This window comes from Semicossyphus pulcher, unplaced genomic scaffold (genome assembly GCF_022749685.1).
Source record: "Semicossyphus pulcher isolate SPU_LCO1_2020_fin unplaced genomic scaffold, fSemPul1.0.p SCAF_14, whole genome shotgun sequence".
NCBI classification, from domain to species: domain Eukaryota; kingdom Metazoa; phylum Chordata; class Actinopteri; order Labriformes; family Labridae; genus Semicossyphus; species Semicossyphus pulcher.
In genome coordinates, this window is record NW_027211648.1 from 30,032,389 (window position 1) to 30,054,541 (window position 22,153).

Here is a 22,153-nt window from a genome sequence, read left to right on the forward strand (position 1 = left end):
GACTCTACTGTCATTGCATCGCCTCATTTACGGCCCATCATCTGTAACAGTCCGACAGCGAACTGGGCAGAGGCATACAGCATTAGGCACAGCTGTTTCCATGACAACAATACAACACAGGCTCTTAGTCCCACCAGTGTTGTGAAGCTGTGTTTAGCTGCAGATGCTTCTTCAAATTTGAAGTCGAGCTCTTCACAGCTGACGAGCACTTCTCCTCCAGACACAGCCCTACTTTGTAAGAAAAAGTAACTAAATAATGGATACTTGAATTGAAGAACTAACCCTCAAATTCCACAGAATCTGGCTCCGGCGCGGTCCGCGTGCGCTGCGACCTCCGGAGTCGATCGCGCCCATTCAAGTCAATGCTCATGATTCCAAAGCACACGCCACGGTCCGTCTCCGGCGCGTCCCAGAAGCATCTCTCTGCTCTGCTCCGCTAAAGATTCGCGCCGGGTCTATTTTTGACGGAGGTCACTGCAAACACACGTCAAGCTGAACAGAGCAGATCGTTTTAAAATAAAACACCACATACAGACGGTACAGACTCCAGACGGACCAGAACTGCGGTGCAGAGGGAACGCACCGGACACGAACCCTTTCGGACCAAGGCGTAACGCGTTAAGATTTCCGAGTACTCTGATGGATTACTTTGTAACTATCCTATCTAGACTATCCTCAATAATACATTTAATACATTTTTTCTATTTTTTTTACAAGGAAATTACTGAAAGACAAAACCGAGCCTGTGCAGTGTGTGCACACAAACAGTGGTTTGAACCCGTGCTGAGAGAGTTTGTTGTACTTCTACCGTCCATGAGCACAAAGCTGACTAAACTGGCTTCATGGTTAATCTTGTTTCTGATTCCTGTCACATAAAGCAGATGTTACAGTTTTTACACATAAAAAACAACAGTTAAACATCGACAGTAGTTACAGTGTTTGTCACTGTGACAGATGGTCCCAGCTCAGAGAGACGTCACATCACACTCATTCTAGTTCTGACTTGTTGCGTTCAGTATTTTTTATAGACATGAACCATATTTTCAAAATGTTTCATTCATTTATTTTCTCTGAACGCAGAATCAGAAATATTTGTAAAACGTTTAATTTGTTTTCATTAATGATTAAAACGCACTCGCTTTGGCTGACGACAGTCATCTGATGGTTACACATAACTTACCATTCTTATTCACTGATTAATGCACACACACCCTCTTTCTCTCTCATACCCACACCCACACACACACACACACACACACACACACACACACACCCACACACACACACACACACACACACACACACACACACACACACAGTATACCCCACAGACACCATCAGATGAAAATAAGACATAATCAGGGCAGGAGGGGAGCAGGCAGGAAAGGGTGGAGGAAAGTAGGCCATAGCAGTACGTTGGACTGTACACAAACACACACACACACACACACACACACACACACACACACACACACACACACACACGCTTGAATTGGTGAATTATTAGTGTTTGTTAATTAATATTTGTGAGCAGCAGCAGCAGCAGCTCTGGGGATGATCTCTGCCTGGTCTGAGGCTCTGCTGCTCTGTGATGAATTATTCACTCGTGGATGTTTCTCCTCTTCCTGCTGCGCTGCTGCACCGTGTGTGTGTGTGTGTGTGTGTGTGTGTGTGTGTGTGTGTCTCTGTGGCCACCTCTGCTTGTCTCAGGGGTTTGAGTGGCCTCAGATGTGTGTGTTTGATTGATGGTTCTGCCGTGTTGAATGTAGGCTAACGGGACAACTGGCGCTGAGCGGTCACAGAGAGATGCATTCTGGGAGATTCTGGCAGAGCTGCTTGGACAGGAGGAAACTCCAGCTGCTCTGCTCCGAGGTGCCTCCTGTTGATCGACGTTTGGAGAGATGTTTAAAGACAATCTATATAAATATTTGAGAGTAAAAGGATCGAATGTGTGCGTCATTCTTGGAGGATCGTCTTTGTGACTCAGAGAGCTGTGACGTCATTGTCGGCGCCACTCAAACACAGGGACAGAAGGATTTCTGCACGTCGTAGTTTTGCAGGCTGCCAGTTTAAGAAATGTCAGGAGAGTGGATCAAATCATCGGGACACGATGATTTAAAGAAGGGCAGTTTGTGCAGATTTATTTACTTTTCACAGTGATTGGTTGTTACCTGTTCTCTTGCAGGATGTACCGTGTCAGCTCAACACAATAGACACATGGATGGATTGATTGATTGGTTGATCCCAATTAGATCGTGCACAGTTAAGCTGTTAGCAGAAAGAAAAATTAAAGGTTAACTTAACTCAACTTTATTTATTAAAGCAGCACCTTTCAGACAAACATGCAGCCCAAAGCGCTCCACAGAGGAACAGACGGATGGAAAATAAGCATAGAGACAACCACGCGTCCCGTGTGCAGGGGCTCGGTCCTCGCTGCGGCAGCCTCAGGTTCGACTCCCACCCTCGGCCCTCGCCACGTGTCGTCCCCATTATCTTCCCCTGTTTCCAACACTACCCCGTCCTACCTCTCAAATAAAGAATAATCTTAAAAAATAAATACAATTTTATAAGACAAATAAATGATAACAGTAAAAACAACACAATGTTTTTAGAGATTAGTAAATAAAAGTCGTGCATTGTTTCTTTTACCTCAGCATGCTCGGAACCACGATCAGTGTGGTCCCGAAAAACTGCCAGGTACTCTGGATGGGGACGAATATACTCGTTGTTGACGTCATTATTCGAGTAACGTTACACTACTTGTGCACCCGCACATGCGTTGTTTCCAGCTAAAGTCATTTAACTGCGTTACATGCACCATGTCAGCCACGACCAGGAAAGTCTATTGTTGGCTTTTTATTTACATCGATGTTAAAGTGTTCGATGGTAACGTTCTCTTACAGGCACATCCGTCCAGGTCCGTGTCTGACGTATGTTTTTTTTTGTTACGGTAAAAAAAAAAAATTTGCGAGTACTCGATCACGTGTGCTAGTAAAACACTTAAATAACAATTCTAATGCAGTGAAAAAGATTCATATAATATTTTACATCTACATCTATCTTACACTCTCTCTCTTTATTTAACCAGTAAAGCCCTCGTTGAGATTAAAAAGCTCTTTCACAGGAGAGTCCTGGCCGAGACAAAGTCACACACATACAACACAAAACAATGACAAACACTGGGTCACACAGCAGAAAGTCTTCAGTCAAAGCATCTACAACCTGATGCATCTTCCTCCAACGCCTTCAGTTAAACAGATTTAAAGTCGGTAGCCGTAGTCTTTACCTGAATGTGGTGCATCATGGGTAATGTCAGTGTGTCTCTGGGAGCTGGGTGGATCGGGTGTCTCTGCACAGCATCTCTGTCCTGGACGTCTGACGTGACGCTGGAGGACGGGGAGCAGCTTGTTCTTCCTCTCGGCCTTCACACACTCATCATGCTGCACTTTGATCTTTCAGCTGCTTCAACAAGTTAGTCGTGTTGCTTTGCGGCGCAGACGCAGGTTTCATGACCTCTCTGCTGATTATTGTTTCTTCCTAACATCACTTCAACCTGAAACACCTCCAAACAAGCGTTGGCGAGCTGTTGGGGGGGACCAGCTCTTCTTCTTCTGTTCCACACATTTGACTTTAGTTTCTCCGACCGTCGTCTCTCACATGACGTGCCAGCTCCCCCAAAAGTGAAGCCCAAACCTCTCCATCGCCCTTTGGGGGAGGGGCTGTTAGTTTAGGGAGCGCTTGATTCGATATGCAGCAGAGTTTTCTTCCGGTGGAGTATTTTAAACGTCAATATCACTGTCAGTCATGTTTATTTAGTCATGGGAAGAGACAACAGAATCGGGATTAATATTCGATTAGTTGTGCAGCCCTAATTTAAAGAGATCAGCGCCCCCAGACCCAGATCCTGCAGCAGATTCAAAGCGGCAGGAGCAGCGTAACTAAAACCCAGATAGCAGTCTACGGGTGGACGATGCAGGCCAGCCAGCTCCAGCACACAGGGAGCAATGATGAGTTAACATTTGTAATGAACCTCAGAGCTCCGTGGTGTACAGTATCCAGAGAGTGAAGGCAGTGAGACGGTGCATGCATATATGAAACATCACTGTGGTTAATCCGGGGCATGAAAGCAGCAGCAGCAAGTCTTCTGTTCTCCACCACATATAGCTGATCACACAGTATGTTAAACGGTTTCTCATCCTGTGTCTCAGCAGCAGCAGTGCTTCATTCCTCTTCAGGTTATTTATTTACTCTGAGAAACGTCCCTGTGTTCCTGCTCCCCTCCTCTTCAGTAGTAATTTTTACAGTTGGGGGATTATGGATATCAGTTAGCAGCCTGTCAGCGAGCCCGCCGCAGAAACATGCCAACCTCTCCTCACACATATTAAAGCCCAGCCAGACGAGCTGATGAAACCAGCGGCAATGAGTTGTTTACCAAAGACCCTCGACTGTCTCTGAATGATTTACTCAGCGGGAGACGGAGAGGGAGAAGAAACATGGAGGAGATTTAAACGTCAAAGACCTGGGTCATTTAAAGAGACAAAAGTGTCAAATGTTGATGCAGCTTCTCAAAAAAAAAAAATCCCAGCTGTCATTGGGCGAGAGGCAGGGTTACACCTGGACAGGTCACCTGTCAATCACAGGGCTGACACACAGAGACAGACAGCCTTTCACGCTCACACTCACACCTACAGGCAACTTCAACATGAACCTAACGAGCACGTCTCTGGACTTTGTGCAGTTTTCATATAAAATATAGACACAAAGATGTTTTATTGATACTTCACACAGCAGCCCGGCCTTTGTGAAATAGGAGTTGGTTATGTCATGACTTAACAATAAACCTCAAACTATGATGAACTTAATTCATTTAAAGTTGATCTTCATTTACGAACACATATTTGTTTTCAATGAAAAACATGTCAGCCTTTCTTTTATCCTCCAACGCCTCCTCCGACCAAAGGTCCAGAGGAACAATATATTCAGTGGCTTTAAAGCAGTGGCTCTCAGCTGGTCTAGCCTCTTGACCCACCACCTCCTAAATGTGTAATTTATTTAGTGAAAAATGTTTGGACCTGAGACCAAGCAAAGCATCACAGTATGTCAACATCACAAAAGACAGCAGTATGATAGTCACCCAAAATGGTGGCAGTGCATAAGGGGAAGATGTTCCCTCTGCAGGAGCGTGCTAAGAACTGCAACAATAATGCGACGAGGGCTCATCAGGTTTCAGGTATGTAACTGGAGTGTAAACATGGAGTGTGACTAAACTCAACGACCACATGCACGTAAGAGGAAACTCAGGTCCTTCAAAATTAAAGCGCTGCATCGACTTTTTTTTCCAAGCACACGTCCGCGACCCACCTTTGGGTCCCGACCCACCAGCTGAGAACCACGGCTTTAGAGGATCATGGTCGTGACTTGTTTTACTACTTCTGTGCTTCCAGTCTTAATCTGGTACAATTTATATATATAAATATATATATATGTATTAGTTAACTTAAAACAAAACATGTCAAAAAAAGAACGTTTCGTTAAAACTTGAAAGCTGATTTTTAACATTGAAAAAAATTCTTATCACAAGGTTCACCCGCTCGATATTTTCCCTGAACTCTCAGCCACACCCGGCGCTCTTCATCAGCATGTGGAGCTCGTCTGCAAAATAGTTTTTTGTTTTACAGAAAATTACACGCACAAGAACGACTTCCTGGTCCTAAAACAGGGACTGAAACTGCTGACAAAAGCTGCAAGACAGATGTTCATAAAATATGATCACATCACGCCAAATAAAATCCAGTCCAACCGCACAAAACGCTGACGTGGAAACTTTTCTTTTTTACATCCAATACAGAACACGTACATTCAGAAACACATGCAAAAGCCCAAAACTAATGAAACGACCGAAACACACTGCAAATAAAGAAACGTGCTGCAAAACACTGAAACAAATGCATTAACATCAAACGTGCGGTACATACAGAAACAATGCAAAGTCCAAAAACACACAGAACACACAGTGAACACAATGGAAGAGTGAGGGGTCGCTAAATTTACATGAGAGAGAGAGACGGAGGCAGTTTTAGAAATTTACTGAATATTTCTGAAGACCACAAATCAATCGACGCTGTCGGACCGGAGACTCTCTCTAACACTGTCCACCTAAACTGCTCCTGAGGAGGTAATGCTCAGAGTGTCTGATTTAAATCTGCTGGGTCACCAGAACCACAATCACACATCCCACGAGGCCTCATCAGGACTGTTGGAGCCACAGTGATCAATAGCAGAGTACAGTTGGGTACAATGAAGCAAAGTCTCAGCTAGTAGAAAACAGCAGATGAGTCGACACAAAGAGTGTACAGAGGTGAATCCTTTCCCTCTCTTTGTTTCACTTTCAGCAGACAGTCGCTCAGAGTAGTGCAGAGTGTAAATAGTAGTAGGGACTATTTTTCATGCATCATAAGAAGCCTGAGCAGAGAACAGAGCCTGAGCCCGCAGAGTTCCTGAGGGGGAGAGGAGACGATCTACACGCCGAGATGATTGGCCCGTGGGCTGCTGGGAGAAAAAAAGCTACAACACGACTTCAGCAAGCCCCCAGCGCTCAGCGCTGTCTATTCAAAACCCATGAATCAGCAGAACACACACACACACACACACACACACACACACACACAGAGCTGAGGGCTGATGAGACAGACAGACTGCATGCTCAGCTGTCTGTGTCAGGCCTTTATGTTGTGCAGCTTTGAGATGAAACACAAAGGATGGAGCTGCCTGCAATTAATGTGGACGGCTGCTTTATATCTGCTTCTTTCAGATCTTTCTTATACATTTATATACTTTATTATGCACATATTTTACAGGAGATTACAACCAGTACACTGTAACTGTGTAATGTCTCAGACTGTAACTGTGTATTTCATAATACAACAATCCTTGTAACAATCCAAAACCAATATTCAGTTAGTAGCTAAGCAGCACGAGACAAAGAAAAAGATGTTTCCTTTTAATTGTCGAGCAAATTTCAGCAAACACAGTTGGCTTGTTGCAGAAAGCGGTTTTGTCTGTAGGTGGCAGTATAGGCTCAACACTGGATGTTATCAGCATTTAACTGGAGTAGAAAAAGAGGTCCAGAGCCTGAAACAATGGGTACATCCCAGGTTTCTTCCCAGGTTCGTGTTATAGACCAGCAAAGAGTCGGTGCCGCTCTGAGACGGTTGGTAAAACATTGCTGGGGGACTGGAGTGAATTTATATTTTTTATGATACAACTATTCTGTGTACATATTACATTCTAACATATTTATTACCTTGTTGTCACCCAGAGGGCCCTTTTATATTTCACCATTTTCATGATGCATTCAGGGGCTGCATGGTGGCGCAGTGGTTAGCGCTGTTGCTTCACAGCCTCTGTGCGGAGTCTGCATGTTCTCCCCGTGCATGCGACGGTTCCCTCCGGGTACTCCGGCTTCCTCCCACAGTCCAAACACATGCTCGTCAGGTTCATTGGTGACTCTAAATTGCCCGTAGGTGGGGGTGTGAGCGCGAAAGGTTGTCTGTCTCTGTGTGTAGGCCCTGTGATTGACAGGTGACCAGTCCAGGGTGTACCCTGCCTTTCTCCCTATGACAGCTGGGATAGGCTCCAGCCCCCCGTGTACCCTAAACAGGATAAGCGGTATAGATAATGGATAGATGGATGGATGGATGATGCATTTATTCTATGTATGTGTCTCGTATGTATTATTGTATGGGAACCTGACTTTTAGGTACACATATTGTTTGAAGTCTTTATTTTCATTCGGTTTTTTCTCATCATTTTGGGAGAGCCTCCCTCAGGCTACATGTTGAAGTGTCCTTGGGCAAGACACTGAACCCCAAATTGCTCCTGGTGGCATAGCCATCGGGTATGAATGTGATTACTGATTGACAGGTGGGCACTTTAAGTAGCAGCCTCTGCCATCAGTGTATGGATGTGTGTGTGAATGTGACATGTAGTGTAAAGCAGCTTTGAGTGGTCGCAAAGACTAGAAAAGCGCTTTGCAGTCCATTTACCATTTACTTTCTTTTTTACAGTTGTCAGCGGTGGTCACATTTTTTCCCTGAAGGCAATGTGGCAATAAAAAAAATGTATTTTAAGTATTCAAATCTGTTTGTTGACCACATTTGTTCAAGCTGAAGATTGTCTCTTTTTAGATAACAGTTTAACAAGTACCTGATGGATTCATGCCGCTTCAAAGCCTCTTGGACACAACGAAATGAAAGTCTGCAGTGAGCTGACGTGGCATCCTTCCTTTCTCTCTTTGTTCTGTGCAGGGTGCTAGAGGGAGTGATGTCGGCAGGCGAGGAGGAGCGGGATGGTCAGGCCGCAGCGCCCGTGTACGTGTATGAATCCAAGGTCCACTGTGCCAACGTGCTGTTGAGCCTGGAGGAGCAGCGGCGGCAGGGCATCCTGTGTGACGTGACTGTCCTGGTGGAGGGGAGGGAGGTGCGCGCTCACAGGGCCGTCCTCGCTGCGAGCAGCCGCTACTTCCTGCAGGCGCTGCTGGGGCACAACGGGACACCGGGTGAAGCAGAGCCCATCATTAACCTGCCAGACAAGGTAAAGGGCCACGATCAGAACACAGAACACACCGAGGGGGCTCTACAGGGAGAAACGTTAAAGGGTACTTTTAAATCGCTGGGAAAATAACCCAGATGAAGTCTAAGCTGGGAAACAAGACTTTTATTGGGGCTGCTTAATGACTGTCCTCCCTGGGTCAGCCAGTAACAGAGACCTGATCAGAGAGGACCAAATGGTAATTTGACCCATGGGCTTGAACTGATTAGAACAGAGAAAGAACAGGAACAATTACAGCAGCTTGATGTCCCACCAATTGGCAAGAGTTGGTCAAATATTCCAGAGTTACTTTCCTGCGCTTCATAGTTCGCTCTCTCAGTCTGCCTATTTTTTTCCTTACAAGGAAAAGCAGGGCGCTAACTTGACCTCCCTCGGATAGATACGGTTGAAAGAGGAGGATACCCACATGGGTGAAACAACAGCGTTGACACAAATTGATCTGTTATGAAAACACGTTGGGTATGAATATTAATGTTCCTACCTTGTTGGTTGCTGCTGCTTCCTCTCAACACCGAGGCTGATCAGAGAACTCCTGATCCCAGCGGCTGACATTACCATATAATGCCCCAGATGTGTCATATTGATTAATATGTCTGTGTGGCTCTGCCTTGTACAGTGATCACTCGCACAGGCCTCCACCACTTCAGACTCAATCCCCTAATGCCTCAAAGCATGGCTTTGTTTTCCACATCCTTTGTACTGTCACTTAATCACCCTAATTATTGGAACTCATTGTGGTTATCGCGAAGACTTACAACTATACTACCCTCACAGCAATAAAGAATACACACAGGTTGTGAACACTTGACAGCAACTTACCCTCAAACTGAAGGAATCAATCCAGAGACTCGTGGCAGAGAACAATGGCTTAAGACGTGGAGGAACTGACTCTCAATTGGAGCTCCTCACACTCAAACCCAAAGTCTGTGTGCTGAAGTCAACACAACCTCATCATCCGCAAAAAGCTGCAGAGAGGTCCCAAAGCCTGACGGCCTCCTTCTTCCAGGTGCTTCTTGAGATTCTATTAATGAAAATCTGGGCTATAAACTTTAATTTTTATCAATCGAGAGCTGACCATTGTTCCATGAGCAGGATAGAATCACATCACACCTCCTGGATCTATGGTGAAACAATCGCTTGGAGCACTCTTTGGTAGCCATCAACCTTTCCAATCCACATGCACTGCCCCCATCCTCCACGGTACGCTGAAGAGATCTGTTAACCAAGACTGCCCAACAACAATAAGTCTCTAGCATCTTGTGGTTGATCCATCCCCACCATTGCCGTGCCACTTAGGAGCTTCTTTCCTACCTCAAAGAACTCGACCAGTGAAGTTGTAAAGTTGAGAATCTTTAACTCTGCCTCCTTTGTGGAGGACATGTTGGTCGGTTTCAGGTTAGCTCTTTTGCCTGCTTAAAGTTATCCCCAGTCAGGGTCAGGGTTATCTTCCCCTGCTGAATAAAACCTAAGCAATGCCCTCAGTCCATTTTGCCAGAACCTTAAGGCCAACCCAATGTCCTTCACCTTAGCCTCCTTCTACTCCTCCTACACCAAATTTTTTGCTGCTGCGACCACAGATACATGCCCTCTGCTTCAGGAGACCCTTGGGCCATCCAAGCCTGAAAGATATTCTTCAGCTTGAAGGCCTCCTTCATTGGTAGGGAATTCTTTGGTTGTCAAAATGAACGGCATGGACGACCTTCTGACCACAACTACAAGCAGCCACTTCCACAATAGAGGCATTGAACTCAGATTCCTCATCCCCAACCTCATGCAGGATACATGAGATACTCCTACAGTGGTGGGAGTTCAGATTTTGCAGGGATCTCAGCAAGGCTTTCATGGCTCACCCAACCTACTACAGTAGTAGCAGCGGTGAAATATCAGCTTCAGGATATTGCAGTGTACATTTTATTCAGTCAGACAGTGTGGAATAACATGTAAAGGGTAAATAAAGGGTTAAAGCAAGAATTTAAATGGTAATTGTTCAATCTGGATTATTCCCACTTCTCTCTCGCTGTTGCGTCTCATCAAGGTTGGCTTCTCCTGGCTCCTCTTCTGTGCATACAAAGATGTGTTTCTGCACCAGAGGCAGCAGCTGCTGACGCTAGCTGAAAACAAGCTTACATGCACACCAGCGTACACACAAATATTTTCATGTACACACACATGCACATATAGCGATATAGAGTACACACATACATACAGCAACAAAGCCCTCATCACATACACACATTGTAGCCACGTTTACTGTAGGGAACAAGCAGAGGAGATGAGAGGGCGAAGGGTAGGAGAGAAGGACATTTAAATGTCCCAATCTGTATTCTACCTGCCCATTAATACTGTCATACTGTCTCAACACAATATTGTTCTTTTTATAATAATTACAGGACAGTTAACCTTCTAGAGTCCCAAAATACTATCTGACCAGAAAAATGAACTCCTGTTTAAAGTTTCAAGGAGCTTGTAATATCTTTTATCCACCTCGGTTTAATCAATCAAAGCTAATTCATTAGAGTCACAAGTGTTAAAGACGTAGCTGGCTGATTTTAGCAAGGCGTCAGTTGTTTGGTCGCAGCCAACACTTCTTCGCCCTGCCTTAGTGGCAGAGAGGCCATGTTTGGGACATATAGAGATGGGACTTCATCTGTAATTTATCCACTTAATGAAAACTCAAACTTGTCTTGATTAAATATATACAAAGTTTATTTCCTCAACACTAATTCCATCAGCACAGCAGGAGTCCTCTTTGCTTCCTTCTTAGAACGATGTTAAGCTGTCGTAATAAAAAGTCAACACTTCCCCCAGAATTGTATCATGAAATATCTTCCAACCTTCTCTTTATATCGTGAGAAAAACAAGTGTTGACTTCTTTATGGTAACTCACTGATTACAAGTTTATCAAAGAAAGAACTGGACTCATTAAAGTGTGAAAACATTATTTCCCTTAATAAAAGAGGAACACCGAGGGGTGAGTGTGACATGTCTCTGTTGTTGTACTGAAGGAATGAACCAAAGGCTTGTTGTAATTTCACTCTCTAAGTGTCCAGTATTAGCGACGTAAAATAACTATAAAATAAGAATAAAAAAAGCTTCTAACAGCAGAAGGGCCTGCGGCACACCCTGCTCTTGATTTCCCTAGAGAAGTTGGAAGCTGCTCAGTAGACAGATGTCTTGCAATGCTTTTAATTTAGTCTGAAAGCGTCACTCAGATCTGTATTCAAAACAATGTAAAGTTATGTTGATGTTTGGTCAACACGACTTCTTTGAAGTGTCCATGTCAAATCTTGCCAATGTTGGAACTGCTTCTCCACAAAATAGGATGATCTTTTCAGTGGATCCTTTGATCGTGAAACTGTTCTTTCATCTCACACTAATCGAACGTTCTTCTTCACTCTCCTCTACAGGTGACAGCTAAGGGCTTCGCTCCACTTCTCCAGTTTGCCTACACAGCAAAGCTGATTTTAAGTCAAGAGAACATCCATGAGGTCATCCTGTGCGCCGACTTCCTGGGTGTTCACAATTTGGAGGACTCCTGCTTCCGGTTCCTTCAAGCCCAGCTACAGAATGACAGCGAACACGCCAGTAATGGAAAGGTGGAATATGATGAGGACATCACAGCCGAGGATACAGTCTTTTCTGAGGCCACATCCTTGGATGATTCTACAGAGACGAGGCAGCAGACCAATCATGTAGCAAGTACAGCGTCACTTCCCGCTGACCTTTCTCAATGTCCTAAATACAGGAAATATCAGTACCAGATCTGTGACAACAAGCACAATGGAGAAAACCATGAGGGCAGTGATGAAGTCCTTTTAGCCAACCATACCTCAGTCAGCCCTGTGAGCTCACAGCTCGCAGACAGCAGTGCTGCTCCACAAACTCTTCTTTCGCCCTCCAGGATCAAAGAGGAACCATTTGCGTTTGAGGAAGAAGAAGAAGAAGAAGAAGAAGAAGACGAAAGGAGTGGCTGTAACCCTGAATTGTGTACTGAGGAGGTGCTGGAGATGGAGCTAGAAGTAGAAGGGGTTCCAGTAGCACCTGAGCACTCTCCGAGCAGAGGTTCACCCTCTTCCTGCCTGCGCTCCTACCTCCAAAGAGGTGGCCTGGATCTTAGCTGTGTGCCAAGCACCACCATCCAGCAGCTACTCACCAACAGACTGTCCCTCAACCACTACAGGGAGCTGGTCAAAGACAGGCCGAGGGATAAGACAGAATGCCTGGGTCAAGTTGACCTCAAGAGCAGCATTGCAGAAGTTTTACCAGCTGGCATTGGCAAGAGAATGGAAAGGCCAGTTTCCAAAGCCTCCTCCTCTAAATATGAAGGGGAGCTCGACAGACGCAGTGTCATTTTCTCCTCAGCAGCTGGCGAGCAACAAATGTTGGCCCATTCTTACATGGACGAGAAGTTCAGAGAAAAGGTCTCGACACTCATGCAAGTGGAAGCTCCTTCTTCTGGTCGATCATGCCTCAGCACCAGCTGCCCTGTTCCCATCAAGACATCAGCCCACTCCCCTTCTCCTTCTGAGCCCCGAACCCAGACGTCCAGCTCCCGTTCCTCATTTTCATACCCAGAGGACGCAGGCAGTGGTAGCTCACCTTCAAGCCTTCCCCAGTTTGACTTCTCCTCATCCCCACACTCAGGCTCCACCTCTGGACTGTCTCACTGCCTGGCTGGGGTAGTGGAGCAGAGGAACCCCAGCAGTGGAGAGCTTCTCTTCTCTCAGGGTTGTAACAAAATCAAAAGTGAAAGGGGATTCGGTGCCAGTGGCGGCAACTCCAGCGACGAATCAGGATCTTTCTCCGAGGGAGACAGTGAAAGTGGGCTCTCCAGAGTCTCTGGCCCTGAGGTTAGTACGGTCCCTTACCTCTCTTTCTACCAAAGTTTCTCTTTTTTCAGCATCAACATTAATGCATCTACTCGTTAGACTGACCCAGCCTGGACCTATCATTTTCAAAGAGCTTTCATGTCCAAGCTGGGATCCCAGATACCCAACTGGGGCCCAGCCATTTTTTTCCTCACTTTCCACTCATGGGTTAGCTCAGATAGGTTGATACAGGGCCCATTTGGATGGAACATAACTAACTTGGGACCTATGTTTGCTTTCTAAATGTTATGACCCTTTCTGGCCCATGTGCATTCTTCTGGGTTGCCAAAGTTGGCCCGGACACCAAAGAGAGTCTTCTGGGCATGCATGTGTTTACTTCTGTTTATTTTGGTGATAAAACCATTAAAATGTATTTCTGTGACCTGCTTAAACTTTGTAAATAAAGTAGCGCAGAGTCATGACATTGATAAACTGACTCACTTGTAAGCAGTTAACAGAAGTAACCTAACATTAGCAGAAACTTCTAAAATGCTAAATGTAAACCCTGTTCATGGAATCATTTACCCAAAACCATCATGATAACGATGCTACGACAATACATGCTAACATGCTAAACTAAGATGGGACCATGGTTAACATTATACCTGCCGAACATCAACGTCTTAGGATTAGTATTATGCGCATGTTAGCGTGCTGATGTTAGCATGTAGTTTAAGGTAATACACTTTGCCAAAGTACAATATTACAGAGCGGATCTGGCTGCAAACTCTCAAATGTTTAACAGTGCTAATCATCAAAATGTCCCTGAAACAAAAGCAGCCTACTCTATCTGTTCCTTTACACATATGTGTGATGTGTTGGAAACTTTTGGACACAGGTAAATTTAAAGCCAGTGTTTATTTTTTCAAAAACATCTTTTACAAATCAAATATTATTTTCTGTAAACCGTTTTGTTCTTTGGAGCTGCTCAATTAAATATGGAAGGAGCCAGTGATACCAGTACAAAAGATGAAGAAGAAATGTCACAGAATGACAGAAATGTAATTTACAGGTAATGAAAGTATTTAAGTGACAGGACAGGACTCAGCTGAGGGTCGGGGGAGGGGGCGTCGATGGTCTTCATTACCGGCAGCAGTTTGCAGACAGGGCAAACAGAGGATGATGCAACTTTATGCAACATTTATGCAGCGATCTCTATGTCTTCTTCCTTGCTGCAAGATAGAGTATCCTCTTTTAGGACCATAAAGATCTGAGCTGAACTGAAATAAGACTAGAATGTTCAATTTACCACTTATATGTCAACTGGTGACATTTCTGAGTTGCCCAATCCTTTGAGAGATGTTGCCATAAGCCTGCCAATTATCACAGTGACAACAACTAAGGGTTTCACACTGAAACCATGTAGCATCTTTTCAGTGGCACATGTGCTCTGAATGTTCTTAATGCTTTTTTACAATGTACTTTCACCTCTCTTTGTATCGAATGTTTTAAATCCATCAGGTTCTTCTGCTCACAAAGAAACGCCCAACCCGTTCCTGTTGTTAGCATGTAGCATTGATTCGTTCTTTCCAGAGTATTCGAGGTGTTCTTTACAGCTCCGACTATTCTTAGATGTTTTTTCTCCTCTCTGGAGAAATGACGCAAACACTTCCAACACATACTCCTTGGATTTAAGAGCGCTGTATGGTTGCCATGGTGATGTCTTAGCACATGCAATATCTGATGAGATGTGAGATGAGTTTCACACACAAACACACACACACACACACACACACACACACACACGCACACACACACACACACTGAGGATATAAAGTTTATTAGATTTGAGAGGTTGTGGCCTCTGGTCTGTTGATGAGTCAGTGCACATGTGATGCAGATGTTGATGTGTTTTAAGGTGATCAGCTGTTCTGAATAGACACACTTAGACAGATACGTAACCATGGTAAATGTTTGTGTTGTGTGCAGAACTATTAAAAAGCTTCTCTGCTGTTCTTACAGCTTACAAATGATTAATCAAATATTCCTCCTGGCCTGTGATTAGATCCTTATGTGTTCACTCGGCGGTTCTGTTAAGTGTTAGTATTTTAGTTTTTCAGGAACTTCCAGATTAATCCTGACAACTCCCACAAATCAGACTTTTTAAGTGACATTCTGTGACATTTCTTTTTACTGATATAGGCAACCATCCTGCAGCTAAAGAGAAAATAAATGTCTGTGTATAAGTATATAAGTATAAGTAATAAGTGTCTGGCAAAAGGCAAACAGCAACAGGGCTCTCGGTCAGTCAGATGTGGTACAGACTGAAAATACCAAAAGGAATTACAACCCAGCGTTCATGTTTGAGACATTATTGATCACTTTACTTCCTGCACAAACTCATCTCTCTGGTTCTGAAACACTTTGATTTCAGCGTCTTTCACAGCCACAAAGTGTTTGAATAAATGTTTTAATTTGTACTTTGATATAAACAGTATATACATTATATATATATAATGTGAAATCAGTTACTTGCTTTCAGTAACCTTCCAAATATTTTAAACACTCTGATTTGAACAAATGTGAAGTTGGTCTGTTTAAATGCTGGCAGCTTCTTGTTACCTAAATATACCTTCGTCTAAATCATTAAGTGATGCAGTCTGATACAGTTCTGCAATAAATCCTAAGTTCACTAAGAAATATAACCTCCATGAAGGTAGGATTCATTGCAGAAGTGTTGTATTAGAAGGCATGTGTGTACCATCAGAACAATAACTGTGTTATTATTATCAGTTGATTTACTAACACATCTAACAGTAGGGACAACATCACACTCTGAACCATCACCTTTAGTCTGAACAACAGAACAAAAACAGCTGAAAATGTAACCTGAGGTTTTAACAGTCATAACAACGTCTAAACACATAGTTATGTGTTAACTGTCACTCACCTGAGCACAGGTGATGTGTTGTAGAGTGTGTTAAAATGTGTTGTTTTAATGTAGTGCGTGCACACCTGTAATGTATATCACTGATTTAAATGTTTGTGTGTCTGTGAGTGTGTGTGTGGTGTGTCCCACTTCTTTGCCCTGACCCAGTTGTGTAGCCCACAGAGTGGACACAAACACACAAACACACACACAAACACACACACACACACACACACACACACACACATAGACCCCAGGATGCCCTGCAGGCAGGTGGAAGGTGTCCTGTCCACGTTCCCTCCACCATCTGCTGCTTCAGATCCCAGATCTGCCCTCTTCAATTAGGCCAGCCCACTAAGACCCCCCCCCGCCCACACACACACACACACACACACACACACACACTTCCTCACTTTCCTCCTTTTTATTTTTTCTGTATAACTAAAACTTTTATTAATTTATTATGGTTGCAACTTTGAATTTAAGTGAAGTGATGAAAATGCTGTTTAAAAAGGAACTACAGAGATCAGGCCTGTGCTTCGGTGAGTCTGCCTTTGTCTGAGTCAGGCGACTATAAATAATAGTGAGAATGTTTATTTAGGCTTTAATATGTGGTTGATATTTGAACATAAAAACTAAACGTACCCGGTGCAGCGGAGCTCAGTTAGCAGAGCGCACACCCCGAGGCTGATGGTCGATGCAGCGGCCCCTGATGCTCCTGAGCTCAGGCCTTTTCAATGACTTCATCATATTGTTATTGTTTCGGTGACACGTGTCAGTCGGAGTATCTCTTACTTTTTCTGGCATGATGCATTATGCACCTCCTCACCTCACTTTGCTGTGCTGGGATTAGTTCCACTTGTTTGCTCTGTCTGAGATGTAGACGTTCAGATGGATATGAGACTCCTGCTTCTGTGTTAAATACAAAGCTGCAGTCAGGACGCTAGCTTAGCATAAAGAGTGGAAGAAGCTAATATAAAACGAGATTTAACGTGTTCATTGGTGAGCTTTAGAGGTGATGGTTGGTGTGTGGAGCTACACTAGTTGTTTTCCTGCCTGTCCGGTCTTTATGCTAAGCTAGGCTAACCTAGGCTAGCTTTTGTTTTGGCCTTTTATGCCTTTATTTACAGAGAGGACAGTGGATAGTGTTGGAAACAGGAGAAGAGAGAGTGGGAACACGTGTCAGAACTATTGAGGAGTATAGCAGTTTACCCACTGAGCTAAAGCGGCGCTACACATGCTCAACACTTAAACAAGTAACAAGTCTAGAAATGCTGAAATCCTGCCCAATAATTAACCAGAAAACAAGAACATGTTTACGCTAGGAACAAAAGAATATGTGAAAGATCTGAAAACAACGGACAGCAAAAAACAAAACAAAAGAAGTGTGGCCGCTAGTTTCAGACTATTTTAAATAAATCTGTTTGCAGTTGTGTTCCTTAAATACGCTCACAGAGTTTGCATCTCTTCTGGCCTCTGGTCGGGAGTTCCGTAGTTTTTGTGCAGCGGTATAGAAGTTGAGCTCCAGGCTTACTTATTAGTTGGTGACGTATAAAGGAAACTCTCTGCAGAGGATCTAAGAGGCTGACACGGACTATGAAACGGCAAAGAATAGTCTGGTCCCAAACCATTACGTCGGCTAAACAAGTAAGAGCACTTAAACATCAATCCTAGGAGACGCCGTGAGCCGGTGCAGGTTAGCTTAAACTTCACTGATTCGCTCTCTGTTTCTTTTTGTAGTTAAAAGCTAGAAAAGTGACTTAACACACAGAGAGAAAGCGTACTTCTCAAAAAATAAAACAATTACTTTTTCTACTTTCCCTCCAAAATGTGCTTTTAATTTCCTCCTTTTCTCACCTTTAAACCCACGTGGACGACACCTGCTGTAGTGAGCGTGTTTACATCAGAAACTACTCCTCCTGTTGGGCCTTGTCCTGTTTTTGGTCGGATTTTTATTGAAATTGGCAACATGAAAACCAGTTTGATCAGATCCCTGTAAACATGACGATGTATCACACAGGTAACTGAGGCACCACGCAGGTAAAGGCACTCACAGATGGATCTAGAATTCAAAGCAGTTGCATCATGAGGTGACGATCCTCGATGAGTTCAGGCGTCCTGTGAGAGCGAGCCGGTGAAATTAGTCTTAAGGATTCATATTTAACAGTTAGTCCTTCACTTTCTGACAATGCAAATGTTTGTGTGAACACAGAGCGTCTCAAAGGAGCCCCTCATTGTTAAAAATGGAAACCAGAACACCAGAGAGAGATAGAGAGAGAGACAGAAAGAGAGAGACAGAGAGAGAGAGAGAGAGACAGATACAGAGAGAGAGAGAGACAGAGAGAGAGAGAGAGATGGGTGAGAGGATTTATGAGCAACCGAGGCTCACTTTGTCATTCCAACCTTATTATGTGACTGCCGAGAGTCACGGAGCTATATATAGACGTCTATAGAGTAAAGGACAGGCGGCACCTAAACACACCCCACACACACACACACACACACACACACACACACACACACTCGCCTCTCGTTTCCCTTTGCTCTGAGCTGTGAATGATGTCATCGTTGTGTACTGGCAGCGCTGTGCTGAACACTGCTGGTATGAGGAGAGCAGGATGTTGGAGCACACTGAGGAACATGAGATCAGTGATGTGAACACTGAGCAGAACACTTGTCACTTCTTTGATGGAATATTGAACATTTATTTAAAAGCAGGAATGTTGCTCTCTGGATTTAAACAGATCAGTTAATGTTTTTCCTTATGATTAAACAAACGGATAAAAAGAGGGATGCATTTGATGAGACAGAGGAAAGAGAGCAAATAAGATACATCTTCAAACCAATACAAGAATACCAATATACAAACATATTTTTATATTAAAGCTTAAATAAGGAAACACATAAAAAAGAAACATTATCAATTAGACACATTATAAATCATATCGTATCACTAAAAGAATAAATAATGTTTAAAATTATAGTTAATTCATATTTACCCGAACTAGTGACGGGCTGTAACAAAGAGCTGATGCTGTGCTCTCTTTGTGTCCGAGCTGCCGGCATCATTAAGCAGCTCAACGCTGACACCCAGTGGACACCACATCGCCGTGCAGCTGCCAACCAAGGCTGAATGCTTTCTATGTTTCTGAATGCCTGCAGTTTAAAATGCACTCAGATACTTTATTTAAGAAAAAGAAGCATTCAATAATTATTCCATAGAACAATCCTGCTTTGAAAATGAAGATGTACAGATTACAGAGCAGAGTGACTCTGACACTGTTTTTGTTATTTCCCTTTATATATATATATTTAGATTATTTTCCCTTATGCATTCAGGTGTAAGCAACATATTAATGTTGTAACTTTGGTGTCAGGATTGACTGAATAGACACAATAAAATAATAATGAAAACAAAACTATGAATATTTTTACACATTGGATAATATTTCTCTGCATTTATAGCATGTATATAAAGTTACGACCCTTCACATATAGAACACGTCTAGACTATAATCCTGGTTCAGACGTAGTGGGCCTTTCTGTGCGGAGTCTGCATGTTCTCCCTGTGCATGCGTGGGTTCCCCCCAGCTGCTTCCTCCCACAGTCCAAAGACATGCTCGTCAGGTTCATTGGTGACTCTAAATTGCCCGTGGTGTGAGCGTGAAAGGTCGCCTGTCTCTGTGTGTCAGTGCTGTGATTGACAGGTGACCTGTCCAGGTGTAACCTCGCCTCTCGCCCAATGACAGCTAGGCTAGTTTTCTGATTTGTGATACACCTGGGTATCGTCTGTGTAACAATGAGCGCTAAAGCAGCAGACACTGTATCTTTGATGCAGAAACCGAAAAGTTAAAAGTGGATACATTCTGTTGTGTCTCTCTCTCCTCTTATCTCTGACTCATGTTCACTTGTAATTACACATCGTCAGCAGGTCCACCAAATTAATTAAGTGGGCAGCCTGGGTCCAGACCACTGAATCCGCTCACTCCACCAGATGACTGATTAGTCTGGCATTGTGACATGAAACAGGGATTTCTCCGGCTAAAAAGTAATCGATCCAATGAGCGCCGTGGGGGACTAACGATTAGCAAATCAGTGCCATGGGCGGGATTATAGCTGTGTGTCGTTACCAATAAATAACAGTAAAAACAATCTGCAAACATTGTAGTTAGTTTTAACTATGTTCCGCTCCACTATTGCAAAACCAGCATGTTTGGATGGCTGTGTGTAGTTTTGACTTAAAATGTATGACGGACATGTAGCTCTGCCGTGATTGGTCAGGGAAAATCTAATCCCCCTCCCCAGGCAAAAAACACACAAATTTGCTCATGATAAAAGTGACTGAAATGATCAATAGACTGATTTTGATTAACAAATATTATACCCTGAATCAATATAATTTCAGGTAAAGCTGCCCTTCCCTGTGGACCAGATCACCAACCTGCCACGCAATGACTTCCAGATCCTCATTAAGATGCACAAGCTGTCCTCGGAGCAGCTAGAGTTCATCCACGACATCCGCCGCCGCAGCAAGAACCGCATCGCCGCCCAGCGCTGTCGCAAGAGGAAGCTGGACTGCATCCAGAACCTGGAGTGGGAGATACGCAAACTGGTACGATCATAGCAAACACACATCATCGATACAAAGCAAGCTACTGGGTCTCAAAGCTACATGAAGAAAACAGATCAAATGTCGACATTTGTGCAGCAGGTCTGAATCTTACAGTTAGTTGCAGAGTACATTGGTTGAAGTGAAGGGTCATTATTCACACCTGCACAAGACGTCCCTTTTTTAAATATGGAGCTGACATTCTGACTTAAAACACAAGGTGAGGTAGCAGTGAGATATGCAATAAGATCCAAGAAGTCCAGTTTGGGAAACATTGACGATTATTTTACATTTCATTTAGACGAATGTGAGATAAACCGGAGAACTACTGAGTCAACAAAGTAATAAACAGGAGATGTGCATATGCATGCAATATTGAAAATAAAGTGTGTGAGCTTGACGAATTGTTTTCATGCACAAACGTGTCCACGTAAGCAGATACTACCTGCTTGCATCTTTTGCTCTGCTTGTGCTCAAACTGTATGCTTGCACATACTGCCTGGGCTCCAACTTCAGCCTGTTCTTGCACACAGGCTGCTTCGGTGTGCTAAAGAACGTGGTTGCCTCAGATTTATGTTCTGTTCTCGGCTTTTTATGTGCAACAGCCATGTCAAAATCCCCAACCAACAGGAAGCCAGGTGTAGTTTGACAGTTGTGGTTTAAGCACAAGCAGGGCAATTCTAAGTTTAAGCAGGGACTCTTTGAGTGAGAGGGCATGGTTTCATGACAGCAGAGAATTAGCCTGAATCCAAGGGGAAAGGTTGAAGCTGGAGTGCATGGAATCTGCGTAAGTAGCTAAATGTCTGAATGGAAGCATACAGTTTGAGGGTAAGCAGAGAAAAAAAGTGCAAGCAGGGAGGATTTGAGTCCAGTGGAAGTGTTTCATGGGTGAATAGTGGAGTAAGGTTAAAGCTGTTAGACAGGAAATCAGTGCAAGCAGACAGTTTGAGCACAAACAGACAAAATACAAGTGCAAGCAGGGTTTTATGGAAAAGGCTGTTCTAATTTTGAAATCATTAAGTTATCTGCTTAAACTTACATAATACCGGGTATTTTTCAAAACAGAGTTTTTCCCTCCTTCGTTTAAAAAAAACCTGTGCACACAAGCACAGTTATATAAAAAATCCCCGTCCAAACACAAGCTCAAAAACACAACAGAAATGCTGTCATGAGAACACCAACAGGCGGCAATATAAC

The 22,153-nt window shown here is 43.7% G+C and overlaps 1 protein-coding gene across 1 annotated transcript in view; it reads left to right on the plus strand.

The window, feature by feature from the left end:
• bach2a (BTB and CNC homology 1, basic leucine zipper transcription factor 2a) overlaps positions 1–22,153 on the plus strand; it is a 44,317-nt gene that overhangs the window by 21,343 nt on the left and 821 nt on the right. Inside the window, exons 2-4 of the mRNA XM_069662274.1 lie at positions 8,307–8,592; positions 12,018–13,460; positions 20,753–20,959. Of these exons, the coding sequence (XP_069518375.1) occupies positions 8,323–8,592; positions 12,018–13,460; positions 20,753–20,959 (1,920 nt within the window). The 5' untranslated portion in view covers positions 8,307–8,322. The remainder of the gene's footprint in view (positions 1–8,306; positions 8,593–12,017; positions 13,461–20,752; positions 20,960–22,153) is intronic.